Source organism: Sinocyclocheilus anshuiensis, unplaced genomic scaffold, assembly GCF_001515605.1.
Source record: "Sinocyclocheilus anshuiensis isolate Anshui unplaced genomic scaffold, SAMN03320099.WGS_v1.1 scaffold407, whole genome shotgun sequence".
Taxonomy (NCBI): Eukaryota; Metazoa; Chordata; class Actinopteri; order Cypriniformes; family Cyprinidae; genus Sinocyclocheilus; species Sinocyclocheilus anshuiensis.
In genome coordinates, this window is record NW_015552593.1 from 793,755 (window position 1) to 808,002 (window position 14,248).

Consider the following 14,248-nt stretch of genomic DNA (forward strand, 5'->3'; position numbering starts at 1 on the left):
GCTTCGGATGAGCGACCACACAGATCTTCTCACTGAGCGCACGAGTTCACGTCTTCTGGCTCTTTAATATTATTAAATATTATAATATTAAGCAAGGCTTAAATGAGTTTAGTTTAAACACAGATAGCAACGTGTGCTGTTCAGGTCTCACCTGCGCTATCAACACGTGATGACGGCATAAATGACAGTTATTCCAGCATAAAGCACTCGCATTGATTAAAGAGTGACTGGTTTGTCCACGTTTTGTTTTTTTTCTCTCTCTCATCGCTCTTGTTGTAATGTATTGGGAAGCCAGAATTTGTATCCATCAACAGACACATGCATTAGCCGAACTCTAACAAACCATATTACAGATGCATTGTCAGATTTAAGTTGAACCGCGGTCCTAGTGTATGCCGAACCGTGTGTGGAGAACGGTACGGTTTGATTTTTTACCGAGAACCACTGCACACCTAACCTATACGTAAAACATTTTTGTGCCAATACTTTTTTTTAATATAGTAAAAAAAATAAGCACTTTCACACTTTTTTATGCAATATTTACTATAAATCATTGAAAATGTTTTTTTAATTGATTGATTGATTGATTGATTGCTTAAATAATAAGGTATCTGTTCTACTGGGATTTTGTCTTTTAGACAAGTTCTCACACTAAAAGTTGATGCAAGGGATTAAAAGTGAATCAAATGACTGTAAAAAAGTTTTAAAGAAAAAGAAGCAAATGAAAAACCAGAGAAAAGGACACAGAGACGTGACTGAGAATGTGGGAAAAGAAACAACTGCACATCTGTAGACCAGTGGAATAATTCATGGGACATTGTTCATTATATTGGTTGACCACATTGCGAGACGTGACTGAGAATGTGGGAAAAGAAACAACTGCACATCTGTAGACCAGTGGAATAATTCATGGGACATTGTTCATTATATTGGTTGACCACATTGCAAGACGGCTTCTGTTGTCTGTCATATTGAGTGATCAGAATAAAAAGAAGCCACAACCTTCAACATAGCACCAGATAAGCCTAAAAGCAAGAGAAGTTCTTCTGATATCAATGTCACATAGAAAGTACCAAGAACTACAATATTTACAGACAAAAAACTATGGTAAATTTACAACCCAGTCCATCAACGTGACAAATAATGATTATTTGTAGCATTACTGCACACACACTCTCCCTGCCAACCTTTCATGCTGGATAACCACAGTTCTGATGTTATAAGTGATTGAAAATTTTGAGAACAGAACAGTCACCCAGTGAATTCTATTTATTTTTTCTTTCTTTAAAAACCTGAATAAATCCATTCATCAGTATGAAGAGATGAAGCTGTTTGGATGTTTGGAATGAGTCATTGTTGGAAAAACTGGTTAAAGCTCCCAGAGGACTATGGGCCCTGTGGTCAATCCATACCTATTCATTTGTCATCAATAAAGTCGGCATGAAATCAAAATTTACCCTATTGGCTTTTTCAATGCACATTCCAAGTAATATTACATTTGATCATTCATCAGTGTATAACATTTTGAATAAAATAAAGTTATTTTATCAAAATGTAATGTAAAATGCTCAGCCTGTGAAACTGCTTCCCTTATGAATGACTCCTGCTCTTTCAACCACCTACTATAGCTCTATTCTGCTATATAATTGACTTTTATTTTTGAAATTCTAATCCCACCCCACATTTTTTTATTACTGAATATCCACTTTCACTCAAAAGTTAAAAAAATACTGTATGTCAGATTTCAGAATGTAAAATATATTGGCATATATCAGCCATTTCTACATATCGGCACTGGCTATTGGCTATATAGGTCAACCACTATTACAGAGGTTGAAAAAAAAAGAATTACATTTTGATAAAAACATTTTTTTTCTTTAGGATAATGTGCCCTGGCACGTCAAGCATGGGGTCAGTTTTGATTTCATGACTGAACACTTTCCATATGGAGGGATTTTGTGGTTGGCTTCTCCAAATGGTTACTGGTAAATTACTTTTGGGTAGTATGAAATTGTGCATCAGATACACAAGCTGCAATTTTAGAGCTGACATGATCTACAGTCATTAAGCGTGTCTTTATTTATTCAGATTGGGGCTAATTAGCATGGCGACTTCAGCACACGTGCCAATATGACATTCAAGGCACAATAATAGCATGGCTTCATTTCCTGTCTAGGCTCTCCTATCGTAAGGCCAAACTAATTATCTCAGCTGAAATGTCCCTCTTGTGTGACTGAAAGCTTAAATGATATGATGAACCCATGATATATCTCACAAACAAAAGCTTCTTTCGGACCATAAATCTACTGGACTCACTTTATGTGATTTTGGGCTTCAAATGGAAATGCTGGTCAGTTGAGCTCGGATCACTATTATTGATCCTCTCACCTCCATCACTGACCTTTTACTCTCAAATGGAGACCTCGAATTTGATGAAAGGATGATATGAATAGAGGATTCATCCAGCATTAAAGTCATTCTGTATCTCACAAGCTCTTCACTGCTCTGCCTTTGGAATCTATATCATTTATTTCATCCAGTCTCACATGTAAATAATTCATCCTGGAAGACAGAAACTGCCATGAAAAGTTTGTTTCTCTTTCTAATAGAAAGTCCCAAAGAAACAGTCCTCGTTCTCCCTCTCTCCTGTCTCTGTTCTCTCTGAATCCTTTGCTGTTTTCTATGGAAATAACTGAATGTGGCAGAGCTAATGCTGAGAGAATGGATTTAATTCATTAAAAATAGGTTTTTGTCTACATTTTATTGTATTTGACATATTACTACGTAAAAACAACATACCGTAATGTGTTCTGGGACTGTATGCAGCCAATATCCACTTAGTCTCTCTTTCTCATTGGCCTGTGCCCAGATATAGTGTGTTGGGCAAGTGCCCAATTTGTACTACAAAAGCATCGAATCTCTGGAGCATGACTAACAAAATCCCTTAATTCAAACCAAGTGTTCCTCCGTTCCCTCAGGAACACAAAGAGGAAAGACAGAGAAAATCCTGTGATCCTAAGAAAACACAACAGCTCCTTCCTGTCATTAAACAACAGAAATTGACAGATTTATTGACAGATGTAATGACATCAGAGACAAGTGGCCGACATAATCCTAACCTGACTACTGCAGGTGTCACCAATACAAAATCAAATATTTAATGAAAATAGCAAATGAGTATCAAATAACACTGATGCTTAAACAAATATATAAAAAGTAGTGATAGACCACGTCCACAATGATTTTAAAACAAATCACATGGATAGAAAAGTATGTTTGTACTAGGGCTGCACAATAAATCGCCTGCGATATTTAATGCGCATCTTGTCAGAAAGCCGGTTCTGTAATCAGTGGTAAATCTCCATCACCTGCGGGCTTTCACATTGAGCAGCATTAACTACACAGAGCCGTTGTTTACTGACGAGCTGCGCAAAAAATCGCGCGAATATGAACGTGGTTTTGCGCAGCTCCTTCATAACACTGCTTAAACGTGCGAACATGTCATACGCATTCGCACGAAGTGCACACGAAGCATGCATTACATACAAGCACTGTCTAATTATTTTCATGCAAAGAAATGTGAAGCATTATTGAACCTGCATGCATTTATTTTAATTCATGTATGTTAGAAGGTCATATTTGTGTATTTCTGAGAGACTACTATATACTGTCAAAGTAAATCTTACATGTTCTTCTTACATGCACTTTAGTAAATCTTACATGTTCTTCCCCAGTTTCCTAATTTGAAAACTACTACTACAAATGTAACATTATTATGTTAATACCTTAAAATTTGAAATACCTATGAATTACTCTTTAAATAAGTCTGGGCACCCCTCAAATTTCCTTTTGCCTAATTTGGCCATGAAAAGAAAATAGTTGAAGGGCTCTTTCAATATAAATTAAAATGTATATCTGGGCATTATAGCTCAGCATATCTACTCTACATGTTTAAAGCCCATGCCAATAAAACTTTTAAAACTGGGGTAGTCAACAGTGGATCTGTAGTGTAACAGCTCACAGAGGATTTGGCTGCTCTGACTAGATCAATTTTATAAGCACCTAATCAATACGATCTATGCACAGGATCAATATTCCAGATCCACTCAGAGGATCTACAGCAGAAACCCAAATGCGACTGCATTTGATCCCTGGGACTGGCAGTGCCCTATAGACACACTAAGTGGCTTTAGTTTAGCCAGAAAATTTAGATTCACTTTTGGTCTGTTTTAGGGATGCACCGAATGTTCGGCAACCGAAATTATTCGGCTGAAAATAGCAAAAAAAGCTCTTTCGGTGTTCGGCCGAATAAGCGAAAAGACCGAATAAATTGTACCGAAAAAACGTGTTCAGTATTCGGCCTTCGGCTTCAGCCAAGAATTTTCATTTCGGTGCATCCCTAGTCTGTTTCAAACTAAAAGTTATTATATGGCTTTAGAAGCTTTGGGAGACACTACATATGTAGTACACAAAACTGTTTTGATAGTTTTATGGGACTTTTTGGCAGCCTGACAGTGACTTGAAATCAAGGTTCATTCAAATAAGCAGAGCGGCTCAGACATTCTGCAACATGTTTCCTTTTGTGTTTCTCAGAAGAAAAAACTCTTCAAAGATATTACAGTGAGTAAATGATTACATAATTTTCATTTTGGGTGAACTATGCCTTGCTAAACATATTTAAAAAAAACAAATTTTTTTTTTTGTTCCCGTCTCTCACCTTCCATGACATAGACGAGGGAGCCCACATCCCCTTCTTTAATAATACAGCTGTTTTTGTCATTGTCCACTGGATACATACAGTCCACTATCTCCTGGATCTGAGACATCTCCAGATTCTTCATGAAGTCATTGTCCAGAATAGCTGACTTGATCAGTTCCTTTGACCTGTACAGTGCAGGAAAACATTGTTAAATAGGCCCACATCATTTAATTAACACAGATAATAATGACTATGCCTGAAATAGAAACTTACTGCTTACTGCTCAGAATACACTAAATACAACTATTTAAAAACTTGTTTGTGAAACAAAATGCATTATGCAACTATAAACATTTCAAACAGTATCATAGTACAATATGACCTTATGACCTCATTATGATTATGTGCGAATTTAATTCCATGAGTGGTGTCCACTTATCATTTTTAATCTTAACTTTTGGCAATTCAATCAAACTATGAGTAGAAAAAAATAGTAAAAATAACAGCTGATACTATTAATATTGTTATGCATGGCCGGCAGTTTCATTCATCACAAGAAATTTGAAGGTAATGCAAACACATTGCATTGTGGGATAGAGGATCCAATGCACTGTACTTTGTTGTACACATTTTGGCAAATGTTGTGCATCATCTAGGTATTACAATTTGCACACTATGCATACTATATACACATTGTCGAAACAGTAAGAACTGCATGACAGTATGGAAATCCAAATAATGTGATGCTTCAGGAATGAATCCACAAGGAATGTGTGTTTAAAAAAAAGATGAAGAGGGTATTTCAAGAGATGAAAGTAAATACACAAAATCTCTTAGTTGGCGCTGGACGTCATAGCAATCAAAAATCAGAATACTAGCTGAAAATGAGGTTTGCATCACAGACATACACAAATACACACATTTCAAGTAATTAAAATTCAATATAACCTCCCAAACAGGGACTCGGTAATGAACATTTTCTGAAATGCACCTCATAGCAAAATAATTCCAAAGATTATTCTGTGAAATATCAGATGTTCTCTATTTTTTCATGAAAAAATACTTCAGTAATGTTCAGAGACTGAGTTATGAAGAGTGTAAACACTGTGCCTCTCAAAACACTGCTTTGATTGTCAGACAGATCTTCTTGCACAACCATTTTGAAGTGGATCTGTTTGACTGAAAAATGTAAGACGGATTTGTATTTTGAAAACCTGTATTTTAAAACCTGCTTAGAGAGTCATTATGCAATTCAAGTCATTATTTATGCAAATCCATTTAGTTCTGCTAATGACATTTAATTGCTCAAGTGCTAGTGGATGGAAAAACCTGAACTGATGTGGTAGAATATGTTCTTTAAATCTGATTATCGCTGTTTATATGACAATTCCGAGCACTCCTCAACAAAAAGCCTATCATCGTGACAGCAGCTCCTCTGTTTTTGTGGACCTGGACTTAAGCCAGACTTCTGATTTATTTGCAAAAACCCACAAACGCTCACCTATGAACCACACTGTGTTTACATTCCACAGACATGCTCCGCCGCGAGCAAAAACAGACCTTTTTTTTTCAAGATGTCTGCAGTACTTCACGTAGAACTCCTTTCATTTGGCTCACACACACACGGACAGTCTCACCCTGAGGAAAATTGTATTGACTTAAAGATATAAAAATAGAAACAAATGAGACAACTATTGACATACATTACAATAAAATTAAAGAGCAATGAAATAAAAGTGAATAGCACTGCTCAGTTGATTTGGTGTAACTGGAATCTGATCTGATCTGGAATCTGATATTTGAGATCATATTGAGGGTGCTTTCACACCTGTAGATCGATTGCTTTCTTCCGAAACAAGGATTAAAATTATTACAATGTTGCTTTTTATTCTTGGTGCGGTTCGCTTTCACATGGCAAAGTTTCTAAACGGACCAAATTTGTTAATACAAGTCATGCGTGAGTAAACTGTTCTCTCATTGGTCAAAGTTCCACGGGTTATTTTCCGGGATTCCACTTAGCTGTCACGGCTGTCATCCGTCAGGATGCAACGACATCAGCTTTGCGGGCTTATTGTTTTGTTTTTGTTTTTTTGTAGCTGTCGTTATATTAATTTATCATTTTGAGCAGGAGTCCAGGATTCATCGGGAAAACATTTTTAAAATGCACCTACTAGGAAGAAGAGCAATAACACGGCATTATAAAATGAAAAAGTGCGCTTTTTTATTTTGAACGGCGAAGACGTGCATTCAAAATTCAAAATTTGTTAATACAAGTCACGCGCGAGTAAACTGTTGTCTCATTGGTCAAAGTTCCACGGTTTATTTTCCGGGATTCCACTTAGCTCTCACGGCTGTCATCCGTCAGGGTGGAACGATAATAGCTTTGCGGGCTTGTTGTTGTTTTTTTTTTGTTTTTTTTTTGTAGCTGTCCTTATATTAATTTATCATTTTGAGGCGGAGTCCAGGATCTCACTACAACCGAACCGCTCCAGTTAGTTTTCAATCGAGCCGAGACCACCTCGTTCAGGCGATCTCGGACCGATTGTTTTGGCGCGGATCCGGGCGCGATTGCCGTGTTCACATATGCCCAAACGAACCGAGCTAAGGGGGGAAACGCGCCACATTCCGAAACAACGAGCCAGGTGTGAAAGCACCCTGAGATTAGTAGGGTCTTGAGGAGAAATATTTAAGCAGCAAGACATTTCAGCAAACATCTTAATTTGTTTTCAGTATAAAGGAATAGTTAACCCAAAAATTAAAATGTACTCACCCCCTCGGCCATGCAAGATGCAGATAGGTTTGTTTCTTCATCGGAACAGGTTTGGAGAAATGACTTGCTCACCATGGATCCTCTGCAGTGAATGGGTGCCATCAGACTGACAGTTCAAACAGCATAAAAACATCACAAAATCCACAAGACTCCAGTCCATCAATTAACATCTTGTGAAGCGAAAAGATGATTGTTTGTTAGAAATAAATACATCATTAAGCCATTTGAACTTTAAACGGTCGCTTCTGGCCAAAATAAAAGTTCTCTATCCATAATAATACTCTTTCCAGTAAAAAATAAATAATTCATATCAAAATCCACAACATGTTGAGATCTGTTTTGGACTGTTTTCACTTGTAAATGGAACTTGATCTGTGCATATTTCTCTCCTGATTCAGACTTTTTTCACTGGAGAAAGCAGTATTTTGGAGAGTGAACTCATATTTTAATTAGAAACAACAATTTAAACTTAAGAATACCTTAATAATGGATATTTCTTACAAACACACAGCTTTCCTCTTTATATGACACAAATTGATGGACTGGAGTCAGGTGAATTAAATGTGGATTATTTTGATGTTTTTATCAGCTGTTTGGATTCTCATTCTGATGGTACCCATTCACTGCAGGTGATCCATTGGTGAGCAAGTAATTTCTCCAAACCTGTTCCAATGAAGAAACAAACTCATCTGCATCTTGGATGGCTTAGGGGTGAGTACATTTAAATTTTTGGGTTAACTATTCCTTTATATTGAAAACAAATTAAGATGTTTGCTGATGTTTGATTTAATGCTAAATTTCTCCAAATCTGTTCTGAAGAAGAAACAAACTCATCTACATCTTGGCTGGCCTTGGGATGAGTAAATTTTCAATTTAAATTGACATACATTTTAATTTTTTTTAGCTATCAAAACATAAACCGACATGCACACAATAAATAAGCCACCTGAAGGTCCATAAAGGTGTTTACATGCAGAGCAAAATCAGAGTAATCTCTGCAAGACTTGTGTGGTATTTTTGTATGGCAGTCTGAATTCTAGAGGACATTGGCTCTCTGGGGGAACAGTCAGGGGAGATGTTTTACATCCAGTAAAAGCACAGAGATCACTGGCCTCATTTACAGCAGACAACCTCGGGATCATCCTGTAACCAGTCTCTGTTTGACTTAGAATTTTACTCACTGCCTTTTTCAGGAGGACATTCACATCACACAGGTCGACAGACTGTCTCCCTTAAAAGGACAAAATATGCTACGGCTTAAAGCAGAGTAAATTGGAGAAAGCTGTGGACATGGAGCCACAATGGCTGAACGTCTGCAAGAAAGTTTCTTAGGCCTTTTGTTTGTCTTGCAACATTTTTCGTCAAGGGAATATAATTTAAAATACTTTAACCGACTCGAGATGAATAATGCCACTTTTGTCTTCTGTAGAGCTGCTTATAGCTGAACTAAACTTTTATAATTTCATAATTAAAGAAGTTTAAAGTTATTGAACTGAACAGAACTATAAACACTCGAGCTGAATAATGACACTATCGTTTTGGTAGAGCGGCTTTACAGCAGAATTTGAATTTGTCTCATATTTGATGGTTTGCCTTCAATGATTCTGTTATTTTCCTGTTTATTAGTGTGAAGCTGCTTTGAAACAATCTGTACTGTACAGTATAAAGTTTCTCTGAGACTGGTGGGTCTGTATTGATTCACATACCCTGGCCTCACTGCACAATCACTCTGGCCTCATTGGAAAGACATCGGTAGCTCTGTGGTCATCTGTAGATGTGTGTGCTAATGAGTTAATGGCTCTATCTTCCTCTATTCTCTGTTCTGTACATTTTCTGTGCAGAGTGCTAAAACAGGAAGCAAAGACTCACTGCATATAGCAGCTCATACTGCACATGACATTGCATAATAGCCTGAGACAAATGAATGACCAAGTTGATTTATTTCTCTACATTTAGGCTTACTCTGCAGAATGAAGCCGCAAATAATCTTTCCCTTATTTTTTGCATTGCAGATATAAAAATGGTGATGCTTATGCCTGTAAGTGCATTGTTGTGGTTGCTTTTAGCCATATTCTAACTCAGTGGAATAGAATAGAATCTATATTTAAACCCACACAACTGAACAAATAGTTTCTGCAACTTTTGTACAAAGTTGCCATTGAACAGCCATGAACTTGATACAGGGACAGTCAACCTGAATCAGTCTGGTTAAGTTAGACCACTCTGCAGGCATACTGACATTTTCTATTTCTGTAATAGGTATACAAGTACTAAAACGAGAATTAAATCTATTAAAAATAAGTTTTGGTTATTGAATAAAATATAAATATTAGATGAAAAAGCTCAACTTAAATGTTGCTTTGGGAACTAACTGAAATAAGTTTAAATTTAAATAGTAAAATTACTTAAAAATGTTAAAAAAAATGTATTAAAGCTATATAGAAATATTTGACAAACTAATAACAATGACAATAAAAAAACAGCATTATTAACGATTAAAATAGAATTAAAATGAAAACTAAAAATATAAAAATTAAAGGAATTACAAAATATTAATAAACACTGTAATCATATCTGTTTTAAAGGGGAAACTGTTGAGTAAGCTTATGATTTAATAACAAATTTTAAAATGCTAACAAAATCTGACAAAATGGTAACAGAGCCACTGTGTAGCTATTGTTAATGTCTTAAATGTTGCTTTGGGAACTAACTGAAATAAGTTTCAATTTAAATAGTAAAATTACTTAAAAATGTAAAAAAAAAATGTATTAAAGCTATATAGAAATATTTGACAAACTAATAACAATGACAATAAAAAAACAGCATTATTAACGATTAAAATAGAATTAAAATGAAAACTAAAAATATAAAAATTAAAGGAATTACAAAATATTAATAAACACTGTAATCATATCTGTTTTAAAGGGGAAACTGTTGAGTAAGCTTATGATTTAATAACAAATTTTAAAATGCTAACAAAATCTGACAAAATGGTAACAGAGCCACTGTGTAGCTATTGTTAATGTCCATGCACAACAAGACAAAGCAGTGTCTTTACCAATAAGCCAGTCGGTTTTACTTGAAAAATAAACTTCCTTTCTTACAGCTGACATATTGAACCATTTCTACCATTCATTTTCTACAGGCTCATGGCTCACTCCTTGTGAAGATCCAACGTGCAACCTTGCAGCTTTAACCACTAAGAAACATGACAAAGTTTTCAGATGTGTGATGAATTCTCACATCCAAAGGACAAAGGGTCCAAGACATTCCTATTTCAGCGCAGAACTTCTGATCTCTGATATTTCAAAAGACCTCAGACAGCCCAGGTGTCAAAGATGAGTTCAGAAGATACATTTCAATCAAGACTTTAAAAAAAAAAATTCTGGTCTTTCATTTTAAGTGTAACAAGTGCCACTGCAAAGGTAACTGCAAAAAAGAATCAGAAACAAGATGCAATTATGAGACAGAGACATGGTGAGTGACATTCAAATGGCAAAAACACACTCTACTGAAAGAAAAGAAAGGGGTACGTCACTCACTATTATGAATTTTGCCGAAAACACAGTATTTATCTTTACTTCGAAGAAAAAAAAAGAAAGCAACAGAACAGTGAATACATTAATGCATCAGCAAAGAAAGACACTCAGAATAAAGATAAATGGATTTTCATCCAAAAATAACAGTCATCTCTCTGACCACACACAAAGATATAGAATCCTCTTCCAACACATTATGAGCTTTTGAAGAGTAAACCAATATTGATGCCAGTTTGTTCCCATCTGGCAGCCCAACACGGAAGCTTTTTTCATTTAAATTGTTATAATCATTCCTTAAAGTGCTGATCAGCTCAAGATAAAAGCAGAACAGAAGAAAAGACTGTGCTGCGATAGGGTTCAGAGGGTTTTCCTGTACAAAACAAGGTTACGTTGTAAATTAGTACAATGTTGAGCTGTCAAATGTCAGATGCACAGCAGATGGGGGAGGCCATTAAACAGAAGAGTGATATTCCTCTGCTGCTAAACCACTAGATGCAAACTAATTAAGGGTATGTGTGTTCATGACAGCAGGCTGAAACACAAAAATCCTTCACTTCCAGGGGAACTGTGTAGTCTGATCAGATCCTCTGGTCTTGACAGTGTCTATTTCAATTGAAACACAACACGACACACCATTGTGTGCATAATAACAGCTGAGCATGTAAATAACTTTCGTGATCCACCTGCTGCACGATATCACGCTGCTTTGATAAGCAAATTACCAGTCCGTTGAACAAAGCAGTTATTATAGTCTTTGGGTATTTCCCACGTCACTGCTTCTATAACTGCTCAGTACGGACACATTATTCCTGGTTCAGATGTTTCCTTGTGGAAAATCAAACTTTCTTGGAGCGTCATCAATGAGACGCTTCTACAAATGTTAATGAATGGCATTTTGAACAGAGTATAATGAGTTTGTCTCTGTGAGTTTTCAGATTTCAATTGTGCAACCTGCACAGCCCATGATATTGCTGTCCCTTTCAAGAAAGTTACTATGGTAACCATTGCCAAAATGCCACAGTTAGGATGAAACATTGTGTAAAAATAACATATTTACAAGTTACTATTTTAGCAAAACCTAAAGTCATTTTATGGATGATGTTCTGAAGAACAGCAGGTGAATTCAGTAAAGTTTAAAGTATGCATTCTGTTCTTGTCCACAATATTTATGCAAAAAGCAGTGTGTCAAATCAGTATACAGTGTCCAAATACACAGTATGACACACTAGGCAAATATTTGGTGTACTGAGGCATCTTCTGAAGTGAAGCTTCTTGTCTCCTTGTAGGGATCCATCCATTTTACAGGGTTTAAGCTAACCTTGGGTTCTGTGGGAATGGATCTTGTCAGATTCAAAAGTTGAAAAAACAAAAAATATATATATTAAAAAAAATTGGTAACTGTTAGCTGGGCGGCTTTTATTTAAGTGCAAGAAAGTTGTTTCTCATCGATTGTTGCTGTTAGTATGCTACTTTTATGGTTAGATGTATTTATAGAGCTTCATGTGGTGTTTAATAACTTTAATTCCTCAAATAACACATTGAACGTTTTAAAGACAGCATAACGTGGTGATGACTCCACTTTGTAGCCTATTAAAGTTTAGGTGGCATTTAGGTATTGAGTTTCAGGTAGTATTTGATCGTTTTATTGACGCATTCGATGGCTTAAATGTAACATTTGATTACTTTTATGCCGTATTTAATGATTTTGATGTTATATTGTATCGCGTTAACCTACTTGGCACTCTTGGGGACGTTGGGCAGGGTCACGTGACTCAGCTGCTGGACGTTGGCGGGTTCGGCACTGATCGCCTGGCGTTTGGTGCGCTGATGCTCCTGCAGCTCCGAGCGGCTCTGGACCTGTTGGGTCGCCGGGCGGATCACGGAGCGGTACTTATCCAGTTCGTTCTGCAGTTTCTGAATGAGTTCGTCTTTCTGGTCCAGTTCGAGCTCCAGTTCGTCAATGAGCGCGTCTCTCTGTCTCAGTTCTTCAATTTTCTCCTGAAGCGCGTACTGGAGGTCGCGTAATGTCCCCATCATCATCCCTTCCGAGCCGAATAAAGCCACTTTTAGCAAGTTTACTTGGAGAAGAAACACCGTGCACTAAACCAGCGTCTATTCTAGTCTAAAAGGACCTACAAAACGAGAAGAACCCGTGGAGAGGGGAAAAGTATCGCAGTGTATCCGTGTAAAAAAAGAAAAAGGAAAGAGGCAGCGCTCAATCCCACAGAGCCGCTGGAATCTTCACAGCTCTGACAGGAGCGCATCCGTGTGAGCGCGAGTCGCTCGTGGGCAGTGACGTGATGAATGAGTGGAGCTCGCTCGCGCGCGTCACAGAAGGGCGCGGGATTCCTGGACAGTCAGTATACAGAGGTTCAGCTCTGCACAGCTGATAACCGTTCAATTTTTGAGACAAACACTTTATAGTAATCCAGAACTAGGCTATATAAAATACCCAATTTTCTAGCAGTGGCCTTACATGTCTGTTTAAAACACCTACAGCTAAATCATTTTAAAAGTTTTTAAATTCCTTGTTTTATTTTTGTGATTCTTTTTTTATGATTATTTTACTTCCTTTTATGTAAAGCACTTTGAATTACCTTTGTGTATGAAATGTGCTATATAAATAAACTTGCCTTGCCTTGCCTTACAGCAGTTAAAAACTGAATTATCCCTAAGCCTGGAGATATGAGGTCATGGAAGTCAAAGAAATTCCAAACCAAATCCTAAAATTCCATTTTTATTTGTACTATAACTGTTGGTTAAACAAACTAACATACTACCAAACATTAATACAAAAGTCAACTATACTATATAGGCAGAAAGGCTTTTCTGAGGACAAGACCAGGTGAGTTGTCACATGTGTTATATGGCACATATATATGAAGAGTTCATTTGCAAAAACCGATAACTCCATTTTTATTTTTTCAGAAATCACGTTTTTTTTTATTGCGCATTCCAAGTAATATCAATCAAACTGCAGTTGGATTGTTTTGATTAGGTAATAATAACTTAAAATACAGGTAATTTACTAAATTAAAGTTAATTGAAAGTATTGTTTTTTACATATTAAAGGGGTCATATGTTGCGATTTCAATTTTTCCTTTCTCTTTGAAGACTGGTCGCTGAGGAAATGCATCAACTTCGCGCTGTGGATCGCCGTATCGGCATTCACCGTGGACGAAGCGGAGTCCAGCCTGGGGTCGTCACATGTGGTTGCCGCAAGCCCGCCGGATGCTCCTT

The 14,248-nt window shown here is 36.7% G+C and overlaps 1 protein-coding gene across 3 annotated transcripts in view; it reads right to left on the minus strand.

Annotated features, from left to right (window-relative positions):
- Window positions 1–14,248, minus strand: part of LOC107665604 (cGMP-dependent protein kinase 1-like) — an 80,535-nt gene that overhangs the window by 63,295 nt on the left and 2,992 nt on the right. For 2 of the 3 annotated variants that reach the window (XM_016456542.1, XM_016456543.1), the window contains exon 2: window positions 4,718–4,884. In XM_016456542.1, coding sequence (XP_016312028.1) covers window positions 4,718–4,884 — 167 coding nt within the window. Of the gene's footprint in view, window positions 1–4,717; window positions 4,885–12,743; window positions 13,238–14,248 lie in introns of those variants that run through there. The other variant, XM_016456541.1, reaches the window with a different exon arrangement.